General features: G+C 40.7%; 1 protein-coding gene across 1 annotated transcript in view; it reads right to left on the bottom strand.

The window, feature by feature from the left end:
* Window positions 1-25238, bottom strand: part of ranbp9 (RAN binding protein 9) — an 88749-nt gene that overhangs the window by 5926 nt on the left and 57585 nt on the right. Inside the window, exons 10-13 of the mRNA XM_063069949.1 lie at window positions 11179-11332; window positions 10082-10203; window positions 4887-5038; window positions 3911-4022 (exon numbers count right to left, since the gene is read on the bottom strand). Of these exons, the coding sequence (XP_062926019.1) occupies window positions 3911-4022; window positions 4887-5038; window positions 10082-10203; window positions 11179-11332 (540 nt within the window). The remainder of the gene's footprint in view (window positions 1-3910; window positions 4023-4886; window positions 5039-10081; window positions 10204-11178; window positions 11333-25238) is intronic.

Genomic DNA, 25238 nt, shown 5'->3' with positions numbered 1-25238 from the left:
CTAGCAATCCAAGAGCAGTTCTCTCAAAGTTTTCTTGGTCTTCTAGACCTCCACTTGACCTCTACCGTGCCTGTTAACTGCCACTTCTTAATTACGTTACGAACTGAGGAAACAGCTACTTGAAAACGCTTTGCTATCTTCTTATAGCCTTCTCCTGCTTTGTGGGCATCATTTATTTTAATTTTCAGAGTGCTAGGCAGCTGCTTAGAGGAGCCCATGGCTGATGATTGTTGGGACAAGGTTTCAGGAGTCAGAGTATTTATAAAGTTTTGAAATTTGCATCACCTGGCCTTTCCGAACAATGACTGTGAACAAGCCATAGCCCTGACAAGCTAATTAAGATCTCAGACTTTGGTAAAAGTTATCTGAGGGCACAAATCTCTTGGGGTGCCCAAACTTTTGCATGGTGCTCCTTTCCTTTTTCCCCCACTCTAAAATTCTACAAAACAAAAACAATACACTAATCTTGCTTAAAATGTTGAAAAGAATCTTTTATCTTTAAGTTTATGACTTTTGGAGATCAGTTCATCTTCTACTCACTTAAATATTCACTGTAACAGAAATTTTGATCTGGGTGCCCAAACTTATGCATGCCCCTGTACACTTCATAGTCATACTTTATTGATCCCGGGGAAATTGGTTTTCGTTATAGTTGCACCATAAATAATAAATAGTAATAGAACCATAAATAGTTAAATAGTAGTATGTAAATTATGCCAGTAAATTATGAAATAAGTCCAGGACCAGCCTATCGGCACAGGGTGTCTGACCCTCCAAGGGAGGAGTTGTAAAGTTTGATGGCCACAGGCAGGAATGACTTCCTATGACGCTCTGTGCTGCATCTCGGTGGAATGAGTCTCTGGCTGAATGTACTCCTGTGCGCAACCAGTACATTATGTAGTGGATGGGAAACATTGACCAAGATGGCATGCAACTTAGACAGAATCCTCTTTTCAGACACCACCGTCAGAGAGTCCAGTTCCATCCCCACAACATCACTGGCCTTACGAATGAGTTTGTTGATTCTGTTGGTGTCTGCTACCCTCAGCCTGCTGCCCCAGCACACAACAGCAAACATGATAGCACTGGCCACCACAGACTCGTAGAACATCCTCAGCATCGTCCGACAGATGTTAAAGGACCTCAGTCTCCTCAGGAAATAGAGACGACTCTGACCCTTCTTGTAGACAGCCTCAGTGTTCTTTGACCAGTCCAGTTTATTGTCAATTCGTATCCCCAGGTATTTGTAATCCTCCACCATGTCCACATTGACCCCCTGGATGGAAACAGGGGTCACCGGTACCTTAGCTCTCCTCAGGTCTACCACCAGCTCCTTAGTCCTTTTCACATTAAGCTGCAGATAATTCTGCTCACACCATGTGACAGTTTCCTACAGTAGCCCTGTACTCGACCTCATCTCCCCTGCTGATGCATCCAACTATGGCAGAGTCATCAGAAAACTTCTGAAGTTGACAAGACTCTGTGCAGTAGTTGAAGTCTGAGGTGTAAATGGTGAAGAGAAAGGGAGACAAGACAATCCCCTGTGAAGCCCCAGTGCTGCTGATCACTCTTGTCAGACACACAGTGTTGCAAGCACACGTACTGTGGTCTGCCAGTCAGGTAATCAAGAATCCATGATACCAGGGAAGCATCCACCTGCATCGCTGTCAGTTTCTCCCCCAGCAGAGCAGGGCGGATGGTGTTGAACGCACTGGAGAAGTCAAAAAACATGACCCTCACAGTGCTCGCTGGCTTGTCCAGGTGGGCGTAGACACGGTTCAGCAGGTAGACGATAGCATCCTCAACTTCTAGTCGGGGCTGGTAGGCGAACTGGAGGGGATCTAAGTGTGGCCTGACCATAGGCCGGAGGAGCTCCAGAACAAGTCTCTCCAGGGTCTTCATGATGTGGGAGGTCAATACCACCGGTCTGTAGTCATTGAGGCTGCTGGGGCACGGCATCTTCGGCACAGGGACGAGGCAGGATGTCTTCCACAGCACAGGAACCCTCCGGAGCCTCAGGCTCAGGTTGAATACATGATGAAGTATTCCACATAGCTGAGGGGCACTGGCTTTGAGCACCCTGGTACTGACACCATCCGGTCCTGCAGCCTTGCTTCCAAAGTACACTTCATATTTGGCCTGGTTAAACTCCATCTGCCATTCCTTCACCCACATCTGCAACTGACTTATATCCCAGTACATCCTTTAGTAATCTTCTTTGCTCTCCACAGCACCAATCTTCATATCAACTGCAAACTTACAAACTCATCTACATTTACAAAGCAATGCTATTACATATGGGAGATAAAGCAAGATTTTACAGTTATATACTCATTAAATATTTTGAAAGTAACAGGTTAATCTGGGCCAGATTGAAATGAACCATTAAGAATCCTTTGAACACATCACAACCCAGATATTAATGAAGCTTCTATGCTGATCTGACAATTCCTTGTGGGGATTTGAGTCTCAGAGGGAGGTTCAAGTTCTGCAAGGTAATTTTAGTACTCATAGGTCCTGACCTGCAGTGGCTGCCTTTCAGATAATATTAACAGCTCAAAACAAAAGTAGGAACTTTAACTTTTGTATTCTTCCTTAATATCTCCCTTGAGTCAGTCAGGAGTTGCATATGGATGCAATGAACTTTACTGATCCAGCACACTGAATGTGAATTTCAGATTTAAAAACTTGTTTCCATATCAAAAGATTCAACCTGCAGCTCAATAACAGCTGCATCTTACAGAGCTGCTTTCTCAGTTCCAGAGACGCAGGTTCAGTCCTGTCCTCCAGTGATGTCTATGCAGAGTTTGCACATTGTGTTCTGGTTTCCTTCCACACAAAGACTTACAGATTAGTAGGTTAACTGCAAGATCTAAGATTTCTCCCACAATAGATGGCTTGTGGTACAAATGGGAATTTGAAAAGAATTGATTACGGGTAAAATTAGATTGCTTTGTAAACCAGTAAAGCTCCACTGACCTCTGGTGATGTCTGCATGAAGTTTCATATTCTGTGACTACATGGGTTTCACATAGGTACTCTTAGCATGTACACGTGGTAGATGCTGGGGGAGTTGATAGGAATGTGGGGGGAATAAAAGGTGGTTGGGAAGGTGGGTCAATATGAACTCAGTGGGTTGAGGACCAGTAAGACTAACCTCCAGTTGGTCAAGGTAGGAAGATAAGACAACATTCAAAAATTCAAAAGAAAATTAAGTTAGAATTTCAAAGCAGCACACATAAAATACTAGAGGAACTCAACAATTCAGATGCCTGAATTAAATGGTGGGGGGAGGGGGAAAAGGCTGGCTGGAAGGTGATAGGTGAAGCCAGGAGGGTGGGAAAGGTCAAGGGCTGGAGAAGAAAGAATCTGATAGGAGAAGAGAGTGGACTGTAGGAGAAAGGGAAAGAGGAGGGGGACCCATGCAGAAGTAATAGGCAGGTGAAAAGTAGTAAAAGATCAAAATGGGGAATGGGAGGTGGTGGGAATTTGCTGCTCAGTAAAAAAAAAATTAATATCAGAGAATGATAAGTTAGTGTTGAATGCTAAAAAGAAAACAAAAAATTGGTTTAATCTAGACATCTGTACAAAGTGACAGCCAGAAAAAGGGCCGTGGCACTAGAACTGGAGCCTTTGGAGGTTGATGGAAGTGATCAAGTGCTGTTGTGTTGAACAGTTAAGGTAGGGTTACATACTGAAGTCTAGTACCATCAACTTAAATGAATTACAATTCTTGTCCAGACGTAACCTTGAGAGGGAATATATAAGTAATGTTTGAGTATTCAAGGCCTGGAGGATATATGTTATTGAATTAAACAATCTCCCACTGCACAGTCAGATTAAAAATACATTCTTAGATCTATTAGTCACATTGAACAATGACTTTAACAAGTGATTACAACATACTCACCTAATATAGCACTATTTAATGCTGAACACACAGGCTCTCTTTGCACCACATCAAGCTGATATCCTACTGGGCTGTTCCATGGATCAGAATAAGCAAGCAAACTAAATGCATCCTGAATGGGGCAAAGAAATCACAAATGTAATTAATGTGTGTGGGGCGGTGGGGGGGGGGCAAGAGGGAGAAACAGCCATCTACAACACTTAAATGAAAGTTGTTTGATTGTACCTTTGAAACAATATCAGTTGGAGCTGTGTCTCAAATACCTCGATAATCATATTTTTGGGAACCATAACAAAACTGTACTCAGCTTTGCATTCCATGTTGAAGTCCCTTATACAAAAGTTATGGAAGGGGATAGAGGACATGAATGCAAGAAGAAATAAGTGGAAATCGAAGTAACAGCGGATGGTAAAATCTGAAAACAGAAATGCTGGAAACACCCAACTGATCAGGCAGCATCTGTGGAATGAGAAACACAGCTAACATTTCATTCTTTCCACAGGTTCTGGCTCACCCGCAGAAAATGCTGGATGCATTTAGTTTTTATTTCGGATTTCAAACATCTGCAATTACTTAGGATTTCATTTCAAGTTCTGATGAATGGTCTCTGATCTGACAGCGTTAACTTTCTCTTTTCACGTATTCTGTCTGACCTGCTGAACAGTTACAGCACTGTTTATATTAAGGAAGGTTTTGATGAAAAGTCACAGCTCCATTAACATTGCTTGTCTCCACACATATCAGCAGACATGCTATCTCATTCTCATTGAGGCTACGACATTCTCATCAACACAATGTGTTTTAAATGCACTATTTACATGATGCCTTCGATCACTCGCTCAACCCCGAGGTCAAGGAGACAGATCCACCAATCGAGGCAAGCCATTAAAATTTCTTCCATCCTAAAATTGTTAATTGATCATTTCCAGGAAACATACTAGTCCCAAATCATACACAAAATTCACAACTTTAGTACCTGAAGCATTTTCTTATTAGCTGTATTTTTGCCACATTCTCTTCTCAGCTGCTCGCTCACTGTTTGCAGTTCCCGCCCAAAATGAATCATGCGTTCAATTGCTGCCTGGCTGCCTCCACAAAGTTGGCGTCGCGACTGAGTCAAGTCTATTTCTGTTGAAAATCCACGAGAAAACAAAACCAAACTAAGTTCTCCATTACATAAGACTGCCAGATTTTAAAGAAAATACAGAAGTAGACAGCGACTCTAAGCAACATATTTAGCAGGGTCAGCACTTCAGAATCACTGGCTGAAAATACAAAACAAATTAAAATTTGAACCAAAATCTTTACAGGAAAGATCAGAATGAATTGTTCAGAATAACGACTAAAATCTTAGTCCATTTAGAGTATGCAAAGAAAACACTAAGACACCTGACCCCTTAAGCCCGCCCAATCATTCAGTCCCAGGCCTCACTTCTTCTGTGACCTTGAGAAAATTTAAATGAATGATAATTGAAGTGTTAACTGTAACAACCAAAATCAAAACTATCGACCATTCAAATAACTTGCATTTAATTAATTACCAACTGATATTTCACACTCATACTTACAAACTTTGTTTAGTCTTCAGAGCATCATCTGTTTACATCTTGAACACCACAGAGTTAAGTGTACGGTGCCAGGTTTTGCACAATGGACACTACTTTGGTACATCACAGGAAAGCACTTGCTTTGAGACTGAGCACCTTTTCTTGTAACTAAACTACTTCTAACCTGCCCAATTAAAAAGTATTGCACAAAAACTCATTTACTTGAGTTTCTTTTAATACAAAACCTATTGTTATGTATTTAATGTTCCAGTAATATTTGAGTAACATTACTTGTTGTTTTAAGTAATTTGTTTGTTTAAATTATTCATTACAGGTTATAGGTAAAAGTCTGTGAATGGCATACATTGTGCCCTATTATACATGCACATCTTGCTAAAGTAAAACAAAAATAAGACACGAGTTCCCAGCTCAGTGTTTCTTTTCAATTAGTTTTGTTTCAGAGCTACAAAACACAACAGTGGTGACGAGGAAGTTTTAAGCAAATCCAAGACGACTACCTACCTGTTCAAGTGTACTGAGATGATTGCTTAAAAAAAAGACTGCAGCAAGAGAAAGATGGTAGAGTTTTTTTTTTTAAAAAGCAGAAAAGGACGAATTCACGGGTTCATAAACAGTGAACACCAAGTGATAATCACAAATTAAAAAAGCAGAAATGACTAGATACATCATAAAGATACATGTGTTCGATTGCATAAGAGATAACTGGATATTGTATACATAGCAAATTGAGCAGTATTTTGAAGCATATGAAATGGCCAATGAAAAGCAAGTGACACTTTTGCTGAGTGCATTGGGTTTAAAGGCATACAGTTTGCTTAGAAGTTTGACTGCTCCAACCAAACCAGCTGAAATGAGCTTTGCTGAGATCATGAAAGTAATGCAGAAACATTTAGAACTGAGCCATTGTTGATTGCAGAGCACTTTATGTTTCATAAGTAGAATCAAAAGGAAGAGGAGTACATTTCAGCATATGTGGCTGAATTGAAGAGACTGTCAGAGTTTTGTCAGTTCAGCAATGGGTTTAATGATGCACTGAGAAATTATTTAGTTTGTGGAATCTTACAAGAAAACATTCAAAAATGGCTCCCAACTGAAGCAAAACTCTCTTTTAAAAGAACATTTAAAACTGCTATACGAATGGAAACAGCAAACAGAGCTGCAATGGAGTTGCAGTCAGGAATTGAAGTGAATGTGAACTAAGTTGCAATGTCTAAACAAACACCTGCCTAGCCGAACAAATTACGTTACCATTGTGGCAAGGACTGACCAATGCAGGCGAAACTTGCAGAAAACGCTACAAAGTAGGACACACTCAAAGAGCATGTTGGGCAGACAAAAATAAATGGACTCCACTGTGAAGGAAAAAAGTCAAGTTGCCGTTTCAAAAAAAGCACCAACTTGAATGCTGTTGATGAAAATCTGATAATGATAAGAGTGATACAGCAATGGACATCTTTGAGAAATTTACAATCTGAAAATAAACAATAGACAAGCAATATAGATTACACTAGAAGTGAATGGCAAATTAATTAAAATGGAATTGGGCACTGGCTTAGCTGTTACAGTCATTCCACAAAATGATTTTGTGGCATTTCAAAGATACTGAACTGAAGCCTGCAGATAATCAACTAAGAACTAATACTGGAGGAAAGATAATTCCTGTGGGAAAGCCCCACACTGGGCTTGTATGTTATAAAAACAGGAAGGCCAGCATTATTGGGCTGTGATTGGTTGAGACAACTACAACTTGAATGGAGATTCATCCACTCAATGGAGATGCATGTCACATCACCTGCAATAGAGTCAAATGAGAGCAAATTAAGCAAGATGTCAAATTAAAAATAAGATGATGCCGCCACAGTAGTGTTTAAGGATGGCACTGGAAACCCAAACACATCAAGAGTAAGATAGTGTTAAATTAAAATGCCAGACCCAAGTTTTACAAAGCCCACCTGGTTCCTTATATCATCTGTGATAAAGTAGCCAGTAAACTAGATTGCATGGAGGCTGAAGGAATTATTTCCAAGATTGATTGGAGCCCTTGGGCAACTCCAATGGTCCCAGTAACCCAGAAGAATGGGTCTTTTAGGATTGTGGTGATTTTAAGGTCATCATCAACCCAGTACTAAAAGTAGATTAATACCCTTTCCACCCAGGACAAAGGATATCTTTGCAAACCTTAATGGAGAAAAACATTTCAGCAAAGTGGACTTCATTAAGGCCTATCATAGATGGAGTTGGAAGAAGAGTCAGAAGTGTTTCTCACCATAAACACTCAAAGGGCTTTAACACTGCACTATCATTATTTTTGATGTAGCATCTACACCAGCACTCTGGCAGAAAGCTATGGACCAGGTACTCAATGTTACCTGGATGACACATTGTTACCAGTAAGGATAACAAGGAACATCTCCAAAATCTCAAGACAGTGTTAAAAAGATTAGAAGATTATGGACTCAGAGTGCAATCCATCAAGTGTGAATTCTTTAAATCAAGAATCACTTACTGTGGTCACACCATTGACGCACAAGAATTACACAAGTGCACTGAGAAAATTCAAGCAGTGATGGATGCTCCAAGGCCAAAGAATATGTCAAAGCTGCTGTCCTTTTTAGTGTTTGTCAATTACTGTAACAGGTTCTTGCCAAACTTGGCTACTGTACTCCACACCCCTTGAATTCAAAAGGAAATTAAGATCAGGAAGAAATGGCAATGGACAAAGTGCGAGGTGACTTTCCAAAAGGTGATGTCACTGTACTCACACATTATGATCCACGTCATCCAGTGAAGCTTGCCTGTCACACCTCGCCTTATGGTTAGGTGCAGTCATGTCACAGGTTATGAGTGATGGAAGTGAATTCCCCATTGCCTTTGCATCACGTTCCCTTATTGCTGCAGAGAAAAATTACACACAAATTGACAGAGAAGCCTTGAGCCTGGCTTGGGATATAAAACCTTTCCACCAATATTTGTCTGGGAGAGAGTTTATCCTCGTTACTGATCATCAACCACTCGTGCCAATTTTCAATCAACAGAAGGGTGTTCCACTAACAGCAGCAGCACAAATGTAGAGATGGGCTCTGTTTCTTGGAGGACACAATCACAAGATCAAATTCGTAGAAACATAGAAAACCTACAGCACCATACAGGCCTTTCAGCCCACACACGTACATACTTTAGAAATTACCTAAGGTTACCCATAACCCTCTATTTTTCTCAGCTCCACGTATCTATACAGGAGTCTCTTAAAAGACTCTATTGTATCTGCCTCCACCACCGTCACCAACAGCCCATTCCACGCACTCACCACACTCTGCATAAAAAGTGTGCCCTTGGCAGGCATTGCCGTGTGTGGGGATTGAGAGTGGTTGTACCATTAAAGCTGAAAGCTAAAGTATTGGAGGAACTACATGCCAGTCATCTTGTTGTTCCTGTTTGCACCTTGTAATACTTGGGTGGCATTTTTGATGCTTCCGTAAAATCTTAACTTTTTTTTTTAAATAAGGCCGAGTTGCTATTTCAAGGCTCAATCCAGCACAGATGGAAAGCAAGCAAGGAGCTGACTGGATTCGAAATCTGGACCATTCGCCTCAAAGTCCGGTGCTGATGCCACTACACCACTGGCCGGATATGCCAGTCATCTAGGCGTGATCAAAATGAAAGCACTGGGCTGAAACTTCGTCTGGTGGCCTGGGATAGATCAGCAGATCAAGCAGCTTGCCATGTACTGTTTGGGATGCCAACACGTCCAGAAGAAAGGTGGCAAGAGCTGTCAGAAACACTTCCTGTAGTCCCAGGTTCAACTCCTACAGCCACCACAACGGTGGCCCCAGAAACTGAGATTGTTTCACAACAGAAGACTCATCTGCCAAGCAGTGACCCAACCCCCTTTCAGGAAATACATTGTCCCGAAAGAGTAAGAAATCTTCCATAGCCATTAAATCATAGCGATTGCAACAATTTAAAATTTACTATGCTGTGGATGTCTATATAGTAATTGTATTATACAGTATTTTTAAAAATATATATTATATTATATACATACAAAAATAGAGAGCAACATGTTACATATGCAAATTAAGATGCATTCTACATTGAGGGAGTTCATAGCTAAGCAGGGAGGAGTGTTGTGTATTTAATATTTTGAGCAATATTGTAAATATTCAATTATATATGATTATGCATTCTTGTTCATGTAAATAATTCATTACAGGTTATATGTAAAGGTACGTGAATGGCATACGTCATCACGCCACATCACCTGTGTGCATCTCATTAAATTAAAAGTAAAACTAAGATGCTCATTTCCAGCTCTCTGTTTCCTTTCAATTCGTTTTATGTTTTAGTTATAAAACAAAACCATTGCTCACTTTTATCCTCATAAGCACACAAATATTTAGTAAAAGTTTAATGTTAAAACAGCTCATTAATGTCATAAAAAGTGAAAGCCCATACTGAAACAAAAGATGCTGAAATCTGGTGGATTTATATAAATCAGTTAATCTTAAAATGGAGAAAAACAAAAAATATTTTGTGCACTGACCTTTATCAGAACAAATTTCTCACAGCCCGCCTTTACCCAGTAAAACTTAGATGTTCATACCCATTTCTGCATCATTTTCGTCCATATCATGATCAAGTTTTGAACTGCCATTAAGGAAACCATTTGATGAAGACTCTGCCACCCCATTGCTGTAGTGTTCAGTCTCCATATCTATATCATTACTGGAGAATAAAAACAAAACATGCACATATTTTAAAAATATGCACTGCTGCCTTTAAAAATCTGTCTAATATATTTGAAATAACAAGACCAAAGCACATTCAGTTACTTTTTATCACTCCACCATCTTGCCCATTGCTTGCAGACAACTGACTATATTTCCGCTTGTATTAATGTAATCTGATTATTCTAGAACAACTAGTTTAAAGTTCCTTAATCAGGTGCTCCACAGCCAGGAGACCCCACCAGGTCTGATGGCTCAATAGCAGATTATGAAAAGTTGAACAATCCCATCTTCAACAAAGAAGAAACTGTTTCTTTTTTGTTTGAGACATTCAGTACAGTTGTCTATTTGCGCGTCTGGTAGTGCTTTTGTCCGATTGGTACAGTATAGCAGCTGCCCCACAGCAGTGACCCAGGTTCAGTCCTGAAGCACCTCCCTCCACCGTCCCAGTGATGTCTGTGTGGAGTCTGCATGTTCTCTTCTGTGCTCCTATTGATTTCCCTTGGGTGCTCTAGTTTCTTCCCACATCCCAATGTGTGGTGACTGGTCAAGTAAGCTGGCTACTCAAAGCTGGTTGGTTGGGGTAGGAAAATCAGTGCGGAGGAAGTCATTTGACCTATGAGAGAGTATGCGACAGGGATATGAGGGGATGGAATGAAACCGATAGGAATGTCCCAAGAGCTAATGATTTGATGGACTGAATGGTTTCTTACAGCACAAAATAAATGAATGGGAAAATCTTTAGTTCACAATTCTCAAAACCTTCAATAAATTACATTTGTAATTAAATTCACAATCTGACAAATGCTACTGTAAATTAGGAAATAGGTTGTACTGATTCCGCCCTTGAATTGGTCTAATGATCCTAGTACATTAACCTTGATCAGTAACAACCAGGAGAAAAATGTTTGAAGTAATCTCCAAATCAGTAATCACTTTAAAAGCAGAACTAAAATTAAACTAAAACACTTACTTGTCTCTAATACAACTGTTTGATTGCTGAGATCTTGCAGCATTTATACTGTTTAATTCTGAAGTATTTAAACACGAGGTTGGATGCTTATTGTGACTACTGGATTGATGGCCTTTAATGGATATTATACCATTGCTACAATTATTTTCATAACCTGTCAAAAGATAGAACACAAGGTTATTATACTTTCTCGACTGATTACTTCAATACAGACTGTACACAGTTTGTAACAGAGATTAAGTAGAACTACAAGGAAAGTACGATTGAAAACAATGATCCCATAGGAAAGACCATCAATACAGATTTTGATATCAAATTGGACAGGCTCACAAATCACACCATTATCAATCTTCACTCAATCTTAAAGGTTTTTGTGCAGTATAGTTTTCAGTTAAAGATAGTCATTAAACCGAGTGAAAGCGAAGAACATGCTAGATAAAAAGTGCCAACCTTTCACCTAATACAATGTAGGACACAAACATTGATACTGATCGCTAAGTAAAAGCTTGAAGTCAAAAATTGAAAATACAGAACAAATTACTTCAATTTTGTTGTTTTACAAGAAGCCACTGCAAAGCATAATTTTACTGATTCCTGGCACTTAAAATAGATTTAAAGATGTCTACAATAGCTTAAGAGTTCAATATTGAAACTTAGTAAATACACAAATTATTGAAATTTCTGAACTGTACAAAATATTACACAGTGCGATCTCTAACATAATAGCGTTAAAATTTTCAGCAAGTGGCATCTGTGGTGCAAGAAACAATCAACATTTCAGGTCAATGATCTTTAATGAACCAAACTGTAACTAGGTAAGGGAGTTGCCGGGCACTTGTAGCGAAGCTTTTACCCTGTAATTCAGTCTGGGGAAGAGGATCAGGTATAGAGGGATTATATCTCTCATATTCAGTATAATAGCCAGACATCTAAAGGAGCCAACATTACAGGTTCTTTGTGTAGCCTCCCTGCCAAACCTCAGGGTCGCTCGGCTCGCTGTCGTCTAGGGAAACAGCCCTTGGCCCTGCCAAACTGGGTAATCAGTCTGTGTGGATGCTGTGTGATGTACCCCACCCCGCCCAAATAACAGACAATACACCAGATACGATTAAATGATGTACCGTTTATAGATATTACTGGAACTATATAATTAATAGAGAATAAAATATAGAAGGAAAATAAAAGGCACCACACTTATCAAAAGTTCAATCTCTTCGTGCACAAACAGTTGGAGCTCAGGACCCTTCTTCTTCACCCCGCAATCCCTCAGACCTCCTCAACCGGCCGCCTGGGACCAACAACGGTGGTCGACCAGATGCTCCACACGAGTCCGTCTCCGTGCCAAACGTCCCGCTCGGGGTCCAACCCCGTTAGCGGCCTCATCGCACCTGGTTTATCCTCTGTCTCCCTCTCCTGACTTCTGCCCCAAAACCCGGCGCATACAATATCTTACAGTCACACCAAAAGCATAACAACTATCCCAATTGGTTCGTAACATCTTCTTATCAGTAATGTGATCGAAACAAACCGCTAGCGGGACGACTTTCTCAGAAGTTAACAAAGAAGCCCTTTCAATTACAACATAACAAAGAAGCCATTTTAATATGACTATGCAGTGACATAAAAAAAGAAACCCTTTACATTTGGTTACATTTGAGTTAACAATCAATGTTGTCATAAATACCACAACAGTTTAAATACAATTTACTGGTAGGTTAGAACAAGAATACCCAATAATTGTGTGACAGTACATACAATAGTACTTGAAGGACAAAGTTTAAATACAATCTCTCATTAATTTCCAATTTTCTCATGTTACTGGACAGATATGCTTTAGGATTGGTGCACATGTTGGATCCCCAGAAGGATTGAAACAGATAAGTCACAGCCATGCCCATAAAGAAAATTATCACGTGAATAGGAGCTATTCCTCCTACCTAGCAGACCAATCTGCCCAAATTGTAATTAAACAGCACAGTAATATTAAGTAACCAGGCAAGACTTGTTTAATAATACAATAAACAATAGGCGCAGGAGTAGGCCATTCGGCCCTTCAAGCTAGCACTGCCATTCACTGTGATCATGGCTGATCATCCACTATCAGTATCCAGTTCCTGCCCTATCCCCATAACCTTTGATTCCACTATCTTTAAGAGCTCTATCCATCTCTTTTTTGAAAGCATCCAGAGACTTGGCCTCCACAGCCTTCTGGGGCAGAGCATTCCATATATCCACTACTCTCTGGGTGAAAAAGTTTTTCCTCAACTCCGTTCTAAATGGCCTACCCCTAATTCTTAAAACTGTGGCCTCTGGTTCTGGACTCACCCATCAGTGGGAACATGCTTCCTGCCTGCAGCGTGTCCAATCCCTTAATAATCTTATATGTTTCAATAAGATCCCCTCTCAGGCTTCTAAATTCCAGAGTATACAAGCCCAGTTGCTCCAATCTTTCGACATATGACAGTCCCGCCATCCCGGGAATTAACCTTGTTAATTAACCTTGTTAATTCCCTACGCTGCACTCCCTCAATAGCAAGAATCTCCTTCCTCAAATTTGGAGACCAAAACTGTACACAGTACTCCAGGTGTGGTCTCACCAGGGCCCTGTACAGCTGCAGAAGGACCTCTTTGCTCTTATACTCAATTCCCCTTGTTATGAAAGCCAGCATGCCATTAGCTTTCTTCACTGCCTGTTGTACTTGCATGCTTGCTTTCAGTGACTGATGTACAAGAACACCTAGATCTCGTTGTGCTTCCCTTTTTCCTAACTTGACTCCATTTAGATAATAATCTGCCTTCCTGTTCTTACCACCAAAGTGGATAACCACACATTTATCCACATTAAACTGCATCTGCCAAATCACCCAGCCTGTCCAAGTCACCCTGCATTCTCATAACATCCTCCTCACATTTCACACTGCCACCCAGCTTTGTGTCATCGGCAAATTTGCTAATGTTACTTTTAATTCCCTCATCTAAATCATTAATATATATTGTAAACAGCTGTGGTCCCAGCACTGAACCCTGCGGTACCCCACTGGTCACCACCTGCCATTCCGAAAGGGACCCGTTAATCACTACTCTTTGTTTTCTGTCAGCCAGCCAATTTTCAATCCATGTCAGTACTCTGCCCCCAATACCATGTGCCCTAATTTTGCCCACTAATCTCTTATGTGGGACCACATCCACTGACTCTCCCTTGTCCATTTTCATAGTTACTTCCTCAAAAAATTCCAGAAGATTAGTCAAGCACGATTTTCCCTACGTAAATCCATGCTGACTCGGACCAATCCTGTTACTACTACCCAGGTGTGTTGTAATTTCATGTTTTGTAATTGACTCCAGCATCTTTCCCACCACTGACGTCAGTCTAACCGGTCTGTAATTCCCTATTTTCTCTCTTCCTCCCTTCTTGAAGAGAGGGACAACATTAGCCACCCTCCAATCCACAGGAACTGATCCTGAATCTATAGAACATTGGAAAATGATTACCAATGCGTCCATGATTTCTAAAGCCACCTCCTTAAGTACCCTGGGATGCAGACCATCAGGTCCCGGGGACTTATCAGCCTTCAGACCCAACAGCCTATCCAACAGCCTATCCAACACCATTTCCTGCCTAATATAAATTTCCTTCAATTCATCCATTACCCTAGGTCCTTTGGCCACTATTACATCTGGGAGATTGTTTGCGTCTTCCTTAGTGAAGACAGATCCAAAGTACCTGTTCAACTCATCTGCCGTTTCCTTGTTCCCCATAATAAATTCACCCGCTTCTGTCTTCAAGGGCCCAATTTTGGTCTTAACTATTTTTTTTCCTTTTCACATACCTAAAGAAGTTTTTACTATCCTCCTTTATATTCTTGGCTAGTTTACCTTCATACCTCATTTTTTCTCTGCGTATTGCCTTTTTAGTCACTCTGTTGCTCCTTAAAAGTTTGCCAATCCTCCAGCTTCCCACTCATCTTTGCTATGTTATACTTCTTCTCTTTTATTTTTATACTGTCCGTTACTTCCCTTGTCAGCCACGGCCTCCCCTTACTCCCCTCAGGATCTTTCTTCCTCTTTGGAACAAACTGATCCTGCACCTTCTGCATTATTCCCAGAAACATTTGCCATTGCTGTTCCACTGTCATCCCTGCTAGGGTATTATTCCATTGAACTTTGGCCAGCTCCTCCCTCATAGCACCATAGTTCTCTTTGTTCAACTGTAATACTGACACTTCCGAGTTTCCCTTCTCCCTCTCAAATTGTAGATTAAAACTCATCATATTATAGTCACTACCTCCTAATGGCTCCTTTACCTCGAGGTCCCTGATCAAATCCGGTTCATTGCACAACACTAAATCTGGAATTGCGTTCTCTCTGGTAGGCTCCAGTACAAGCTGTTCTAAGAATCCCTCTCAGAGGGACTCCACAAACTCCCTTTCTTGGGGTCCAGTACCAACCTGATTCCTCCAGTCTACCTGCATGTTGAAATCCCCCAAACAACTGTAGCATTACCTTTGCGACATGCCAATTTTAACTCTTGATTCAGCTTACACCCTACATCCAGACTACTGTTTGGGGGCCTGTAGATAACTCCCATTAGGGTCTTTCTACCCTTAGAATTTCTCAGTTCTATCCATACTGACTCTACGTCTCCTGATTCTATGCCCCCCCCCGCCTCGCAAGGGACTGAATATCATTCCTCACCAACAGAGCCACCCCACTCCCTCTGCCCATCAGTCTGTCCTTTCAATAGGACGTATACCTTGAATATTCATTTCCCAGGCCCTGTCCACTTGAAGCCATGTCTCTGTTATTCCCACAACATCATACTTACCAATTTCCAACTGTGCCTCAAGCTCATCCACTTTATTTCTTATACTCCGTGCATTCATATACAATACTTTTAATTCATTACTCCCCTCACCTCCCATATCAATTCCTGTTTCACTTGGCCATACTGTACTACAGTAATACAGCACAATTTATGAAATGCAACCAATCCTGGAGATGTTTGCTCCTGCAGAACAAGTGAAATAAGATCAAATTACCTTGCAAAATAGTGCAACAGTCAAATGCAATGTAAATCCAGGTATCAGCTATCCTCTGGGTCAAAGGTAAATCACTGAAACAATTAAACCATCAATTTGCTGCCTGCACAACTGTTTTTACTGTAAGCTCCTATTACTTTATAAGTGGGAGCTCCTACAATTTATGGTACTAAGCCCAAAACAAAACCAATAGATTAAGAACAATGGGTGGAACTGCATAAAGAGCTTGATGAATGGTGGTGGGGTTAAGTATGGATGAAAACCATGCCTTTCAACTGAGATCTTAGGCAAAAAGTAGTATTTCCCATGAGGAGCAAGTTCATTAGGGGAACACTGCAGACAACTGAACTACTGTAAGGTTGTGAACTTATGTAAAGAGAGAGAGCCTATGAGAGGTGGAAACAGATAGCATACTAATTCACAGGATATGACCAGTGTAAATGGACACACTCAAATACCCTAAAATCACAAGATCACAAGCATTAGCTACTGGGTTCAAAGTCTGCTCCATCTTACAAGACCTTGCTTAATTTCCTATCTTAAAACCATTTTCCTACCCTGTTCCCAAATCAAACAATTCCCTAAATACTGAGAATTCATCTACCCCGGCTCAGAACACAAACAATTCCTGTGCCCCCACTACTCTCTGGGGTGGAGAATAATAAAGTCTCACCAACCTCCAAAGAAAATCTCAGCAGCCTATAGTCTTACTTTGAGATTGTGGTCCCTAGTAAACGACTCTTCAGCCAAGAGAAATAACTTGCCTAAGTCAAACCTGTTCCACCCTTTTAAGACTTTTGGGCACTGCAATGTCACCCAGAGGCTAATTTCAAGCCCGAGTCTGTCATCATACAACAAATCCAGCAACTGAAGAACTAGTCTGGTGAATGCTTACTGCACTTTCTCTATGGCAAGAATGGTCTTGCAGCATAGTTATTCATTGAAATACATTTTGAAACTTTGGGGTAGGATCCACACAGCAACTCTAATCACAGGCTGCCAACCTAAGGACCTGTTTTTTACCTCAACTTTGCTTTGAATCCATTAAACAATTCTCACCTATATGCACCAAATAAACTAATGTCAAACCCATGAAAAATCCCAGGAGAATCTCGCCAAGATCTGACATATGGCAAATCATTGCTTTCTGCATGAAATTTGTAAAGTGGGTCATTTGAATAAAATTCTGAATCAAACGTAATCAAGATTGCTTTCAAAATACAATACAGCTAGTCATGTCATTTTTCAGATGAGTTGGATCAAGACCTCATGACCAGTAACAAGAGAAAATGTGCAGATGCTGGAAATCAAAATAATACCTACAAAATGCTGAGGGAGCTCAGCAGGGAAAGCAGCATCTATGGAAAAGAGTAAACAGTCGACATTTTGGGCATTTTGTGTATCATCTCATGATCAGTCCTCAGCACGCATGAAAAATCACATGACATGAACAGACATGTTGCAGTGGCATTAATATGGCAGTAAAAATATGGAAATTATAATTGTTATACATCTACATAATATTTCTAACATTAGAACAAGGACTATGTTTTAAAGTCCAACACACAAAATACTGAAGGAACTCAGCAGGTCAGGCAGCATCTATGGAAATGAATAAACTGTCAACATTTCAGGCCAAGACCCTTCATCGGGACCAGAAAGGAAGGAGGAAGGTGCCAGAATAAGGAATAGCAATGGGGATAGGAATTAAATTGGTTGGCCACTGGGAAATCCCACCTTTTGCAGATGGATCAGAAAGAGCTCAAAGATGTCTCCCAATCTATATCAGGTCTCTCCAATGTACAGGAGCATCAGAAACCTCAAAGTGAAGGTGTTGCCTCAGCTATGACTATTTAGTCACAGTCATACGTTATTGATGTCATACGTTGGTGATGGTGCAGGAGACAATGACCTGATGGTCCTGAGTGGAGTCTTTTTCAAAGGGTAAGTAAGAGATTATTGAGAGTTGCCACCTGGCTCAGCAAGGTACAGGTCAGTCTGCCATACTACAACAGTGCTTCCCCTCCTCTCCATCTGCCAAAAGCAGAATTTCCCAGTGGCCAATCATTTTAATTCATATCCCTATTCCTGTTCCAGCATGTCCATCCATGGACTTGTATTCTGCCACAATGAGGCCACTCTCAGGGTGGAAGGGCAACACCTCATTCCATCTAGATAGCCTTCAATCTGATGGCACGAATATTGATTTCTCCTTCCAGTAATTATCCTCTTTTTCTACTTTTCCCCTTCCCTCTTCTCCCATTCCCCACTCTGGCCTCTTACGTCTTCCCCTCATCTGCCAGTAACCTACACCTGGCTCCCCTCCTCCTTCCATGATCCACTCTTTTCCTTTCAGATTCCTTCTTCAACTCTTAACCTTTCCCACCTACTTGGCTTCACCTATCACCTTTTAGTTTGACTTCCTTCCCTTTCCCCCACCTTTTATTCTGATGTCTTCCCACTCCCTTTCCAGTCCTTATGGAGGGTCTTGGCCCAAAATGTCAACTGTTTATTCATTTTCATAGATGCTCCTGAACTGCAGAGTCCCTCCACATTTGTGTGCATGTAGCACTTCAAGTTGTTAGATTTGACTGCAAGGCATTTAGATCTCCAAATGTCAAAGGACACCATATCATCTAATTTCTTTTCCAACGGAAACCAAGGAATTCCTTATTCGTAATTTCCAAGTAGGTTATAATTAGTATATAACCCAATGGATACAAAGTATCACTATTAAAACATCAATATATCACATCAATATATACAATGCATGGACTTTTATCCCTTCCACTAGACGAAGCCTCAGATTATTCACTTGGAAGGTAGTGTTTCTAACACACCAATTACTTTATTAATAAAACATTTGATTTCCAGAAGAAAGAAAATACTCTGGAAAGGGATTAGAACTTTGCCTCTACTTGTTGAGATGTTGAAAAATCATGTTTAAAATTCTTGCGAGGAAGGAATACTAATTTCTTCTCACAGGAGTGGTGGCAAGCAAATATAGATCTTTCCAAGTAACTAAAAGGTTGGTGGGGGGGGGGGGGAAAGTTGGCACATCCTGGATCTGCTGTGCTTGTGCCTGGATGTGTCAGCATTCAGGAGTAACTGTTAAAATACCATCACCATGGATTAATCTCAATTACAATCTCTAAAATTGTCAAAATACTTCAGGATATTGTCTGGGCAATATCCAAACCAGATGAAGTCTGTAAGGATTTTAACTTGCCCAGTATTTATAAGCATTTAGGTCTGATGGCATCTCTGTAGAGCATCAGCAACTAAAACCATTGAAGTATTAAAACATTTTGTTTAACAGTGTCATCCTGATGTATAGCACTTGTTCTGCCGATCCAAAGAACAGGAAAGACAAAGCAGCAACTCAACTGTACTTGGTGGATACAGGCAGAGTCCCAGTGACATTTTTGAAATATGAACTTTTATTTAGAGCATGCTGTATGCTCAGGTCCATTATTATAGTTCCCACTAAAAAAAAACATTTTAATCACCCAAACTCTATTTGACTGCTTAACAAGGAAAATTTAGTTGCAGGTGGTAGGGGTTGGTGGTTGGGGGTAGAAAAGACTGATCTATCTAATAGGTTATTCTAGCATTGCCGAACAAGTAGGTAAAGTAAAAGACAATGAGCAATCATTTACACGGAACTTAGATCTCATTTTTACAGTTAATTCCACCAGTTCAAAGGTTTACATTACCAAATGAATGTTAATTCTTGGCATTAATTCTGTCCCCAGATACACAAGTGCCACTAAGAAAATGGAATATGTTGAAGATTATGCAAAGAGGATTTGTTTCAAACTTGTTTAGATAAATATCACTTTTAATTTGACATAAGCAAATTTTTGATTGATGACCTTAACATTCATCAGAATAAAAGGTTGACAATAGTTAGCGCACAGCTACCCTGGTTCCAATTATTATACTGCAGAAAAGTCTTGTGGTGCTCACTAAATAAGACAACCAAAGCTGCACATGTGCTGTGTATCTGAATCAGATATCAGTAAAAAAAATTACGGGAAGTAGAAGCTCTCAAATTCATGACATTTAAAACTAATTCACATCTCCACAAAAATCTGTGAGTTTATGTACCAGTTATTTTTAAACTGATTGTAAAGACCTGCAGACATTTACAATAAGCATGTTTAATAGACTAGGCAGAATTAGCACAGAATATGGAAAATTGCTCATTTTGGAATCACTTATTCCGTTATAATCCTGATCACTACCTCAGTATAATAGTAACACTATGATCACTTTGATCAATTTGCATTACATTGGACTTTTTTGTTCTAATTACATTCTTTATTAAATAAACAAATTACACAACATAATGGTTTGCTTGTCAATGTTATGTCCAGTGGTATGTACCTGGAATACTGCAGCAAGTTTTTCATTTCACCTTCTGCATGTGACAATAAACTTTACTTTGACCTTTGTATCCTTCCTGTGCTGCTGCTGTCTTAGGATATACATCTGGAGATCATATGAGTACCAGCCTTAACCTTGGGAACTCTCAAACTCGTTTCAATGGACAATCTTACTACAGCTAACATTAATGTATCTGCAACGTTTGTGAGAAAAAAATATTTGGAATAAAGAGAACTTACTTAAATTTCTATTTTATTTGGAGATACAGTGCAGAATTTGCCCTTCCAGCCATTTGAGCTGTGCCGCCCAGCAATCCATTGATTTAACCCCAGTGTAATCACTGGAGAATTTACAATGACCAGTTAACCTACTAACTTGTATGTTGTTAGATTGCGGGATCAAAACAATGCACTCAGAGGAAACCCACATATTCCACAGGGAGGATATAAAAACTCCTCAGAGGACACCAGGACTGACCTCCGAACTCTGACACCCTGAGCTTTAATAACATCACGCTAACTGCTACCATACCATGGTACCCAAACCAACCTGGATGCAAACCTAAGAATTGTTCCAAAAAAAAAAGAGAAAACACCTATTCCAGGAGGTAGCAAACTTCATGAACTGTTCAGAGAACAACTCAAACAGTTCACAGAGTGAACCAAAGGGTTCACAGAAAAGGTAGAACAGAGAAGCCTAGTTGATAAAATGGCAAAGGTTCTGTTTGGTCCCTGAAGGTCTCAGTATATTCAGTAACAAAGTTAACAATTCTTATTACTTGGTTGAGAGAGAAATAAGTAGTCTCATCTGTGTATATTGCTACATTGCAATCATGATTGTGCATGCATTTGGTGATTAACAGCATTGGAGCCTGCTCAGTAAACTCCTCTTTGTATTTGGTTTAAATGTATTTTTGGCTCTCCCATGGAAAGCACAGCCATTTCATTAGCCATGTGGTTTGAAAATCAGAATGAGTATCTTAACAGCATGTGGGACAAAGTTCAAAGTAAATTACATAAGTACGTAAATGTTACCAGATACTACCCTGGAGATTCATTTTCTTGCAGACGTTTACAGGAAAACAGTAAAATTTACAAAATACACAGACTGAAACAATCAATGTGGAAAAGAAATTGCGCAATTAAAATACTGAGAATATGACTTGTAAAGATTCCTTGAAAGTGAGTCTGTAGGTTGCAGAAACAGTTCAAAACTGATGACTGAAGTTATCCCTGCCAGCTCAGGAGCCTGACGCTTGTAGGGTAATAACTGTTCCTGAATCTGGTGCTCTGGTCCTATACCACCTGTCCGATGGTAGTGGCGAGAAGAGTGCATGGCCTGGATGGTAGGGGTCCTTGATGATGGATGCTGATTTTTGTGACAATGCTCCATGTAAATACACCCAGTGGTGGGGAGGGTTTTGCCCAAGACGGTATCCACCACTTTTTGTCTTTTCCATTGTTAGACATTGGTGTTTCTATACTAGGCTGTGATGCAACCAGTTAGGATACTCTCCACTGTGAATCTGTAAGCTTGTCAACATTTTTGGTGACATGCCAAGTCTACGCAAACTTCTAACAAAGTAGAGACACTGCTGTGCTTTTTTTTTTGCTATGGCACTTTAAGTGCTGTCTAAGACCAGATCCTCTGGTACGATAACAACAAGGAATTTAAAGCTGCTGGCCCTCTCTACCTTCCAATCCCTTAATGAGGACTGTTTCATGGAGCTCCAGCTTCTTCCTCATGAGTGAAAGGTTTCTGTTGGTGCACCATTCAATCAGATTTTCAATCTCCCTCCTATATGCCAATTAGTCACCACAATTGATTTGGCCAACAATACTGCTGTCAGCAAATTTAAATACAGCATATATACACAATCATAGGTATGAGAGAACAGGAGACGAAGCACACAGCCTGGTAGTGCACTTGTGGTGATGGTGAGTGTGCAGACGTTACCAATCATAATACTGGGTTCTGCCAGTGAGGAAATAGAGGATCCAGTTGCACAGATAGGCATGGACCCAGGTCTTGGAGCTAATGATGAATTGAGGGGACGATAGTGTTGAATGCAGAGCTGTAGTCAATGAAGGGGTATGTATACGTTTTCATTGTCCGGGTGTTCCAGAGCTAAAGGAAGGGCCTATGAAATGGCATCTGCTGTTGACCTGTTGAGCAAATTGGAGCGGTTCCAAGTCATTTCTCAGGCAGGAATATGTTTTATCACCACCCCTTCAAAGCATTCCATCACAGTAGATCAAAGCGCCATTGAATGATAGTTATTGAGTCACGTTACCACATCATTCTTGGGTACCGGTATGATTGAAGCCCGTTTGAAGCAGGTGGGTACCTCAGGCTGCTGAAGGTGAGAGATTGAAGATGTCTAGAATCACTCTGGCCAGCCGATTAGCATAGGTCTTCAGTACTTGGGCAGGCACACCGCCTGGGCCAGATGCTCTCCATGGATTTGCCCTCCTGAAAGATGCTCTCATATCAGTCTCAGACAGGGTAGCCGGGCTGAACAGGGTACGTGAAGGGGCCTCTATGTTCAGTCAGTCAGAGCATAAAAGGTATTCAGCTTATCTGCTTTGTACGAGGTGATGACATTCAAGCCCTGCCAGGGTTGTCGAGGTTGTGGTTCAGGTTTAGTCTAGAAATGTCACTTTGCATCTGAGAGGTCATACCCGGACCTCTTGCACTTTCCTGGATCACCAGTCCTGAAAGCTGCCAGACCAGCCCTCAGCAGATTTGAATTTCTTAGTTTAATCAGTGCTTCTGCTCGGAGAAGACACAGTGATTTTGTGGGGACACACTCATCCATGAATGTCTTTATCAAGTCCATGACAACGCTGTTATATTCATTCTGGTCCTCTAATGCATCCTTGAACATGGCCTAGTCCCTCGACTTGAAGCAATCCCATAGCCACTTCTCTGCAACCCATGACTATCTATTTCTTGTCCTTACCTGGTGTCTTGCTCTTTAGCTTCTGCCTGTATACTGGTAGGAAGATAGCCAGAAGGCCAGATTTCCCAAAACACAGTCGAAGGATGGAACGGCAGACATTCTTGATGGGAGTTATCAGTGATCGAGCGTTGGGTCCTCTGCCGCTGCAGGTAGTTGGGCCGAGATTTCATCCAGCTGGCCTGATTGGAGTCCCCAGTAGGGATGTGAAATGCATCAGGGTAGGCAGTTTCTTGTCTGTTAATCATGGCATTTAATCCATTGAGTGCTAGCATGATGTCTGCTTTTAAGCTGCAGTCAGGATTATGGCAGAGAACTCTTTCAGTAAGCAGAACGGTTTTACAATCATTACATGCTCCAGGTCAGAAGAACAAGGCTGCTACATTCGAGCACCACGAGTTTATAATGCAGAAGACCCCGCCACCTCTGCCCTTTCTAGATACCACTGACAGGCCCCTTGGGCTGGAGCATAGGGACAAGCCATGTCTCCATGAAACAGAATGCAGTGATCTCTTATTTCCCTTTGATACAGCAAACTTGCCCTAAGGTCCTCTGTTTTGCTCTCCAATGACTGTACATTGGTTAGGAGGATGCTAGGGAGCAGTGGTTATGTTCCCTGTTGCTTCAGTCTGGACTGAAATCTCCTTGACCCCCCCCCCACCACCCTTCTGATGACCTCATTTTCAGGGTCGCTTCCAGGGGCATTACTAAGTGTCAAGCTCACCAAGTCCTTCAGCCTCATCAGGAGGTCATACGATTGCTAATGCATTTAGATGAACCAAAAGTACATTTCTTAAAGGAGAATTACAGGCTGCAGATTGCAGCAATAACAGATCAGAATATGCATATTCATTAGTTTTGTGAGCTGCCCGCAATGTGTCATTGTATGCTGCCAGCGCCATTTTGGTGAATGTGAAAACATCACACTCAGTGAAAGGTAAATGTACGTTGGCTTTCTTCCAGGGCATTAACTTGCCATATTGTCTCAGTGTAAATACTGCAAAATACTAATCAACTAACGGATGCCACAAGTTTAAAATAGAGAACCTAAATTTATTCTAAAACCCACATCTTAAATTAATTTGATGACCAAACAATTTTTAAAGCGCTCAATGGTCTAATTAACACAGTATGCACAACTTTCCTCATACGGATTGCCCACATCAAAATAGTATACTTACGAGATATGGAAATTCAGAATCCATGTACTGCAGTTCTCCAAGATGATTAACCCTTTACTTTTTATGACTAAATATACAAGCATAGTTAAGTGCTTCCTGTTGCAGAACTGAACTGAAATGACTTTCGATACTCTGCAAAGTTAGCTTTGAAACTCATTCTCGAAAAACAAGAAATATATTGAGTTGTAGTGCCTATTGCTTTTGAACTTAAAGGAAAACAAACATTAGCCAATATGAAGTTTTGTAAGAGATCAGAAATTGATCACCATTTCTCTCTAAGCCAGGGGTTCCCAACCTCCTTCTTGCTTACCATTAATCGAGGGGTCCATGGACCCCAGGTTGGGAACCCCTGCCAAAACAAACAAAGTTACCACATTCATATCTTCAATTGAGTTCAATAGCAGCATGGTATAGATTTAAAGTGATCAAAATATTTATCAGGAACGATGTAAGGAATCTATGAATCTAACTGGTACAGGACACGTCCAAATT

The sequence above is a fragment of the Mobula hypostoma genome, chromosome 17 (assembly GCF_963921235.1).
Source record: "Mobula hypostoma chromosome 17, sMobHyp1.1, whole genome shotgun sequence".
Taxonomy (NCBI): domain Eukaryota; kingdom Metazoa; phylum Chordata; class Chondrichthyes; order Myliobatiformes; family Myliobatidae; genus Mobula; species Mobula hypostoma.
This window is presented reverse-complemented; position numbering and strand designations above follow the sequence as displayed.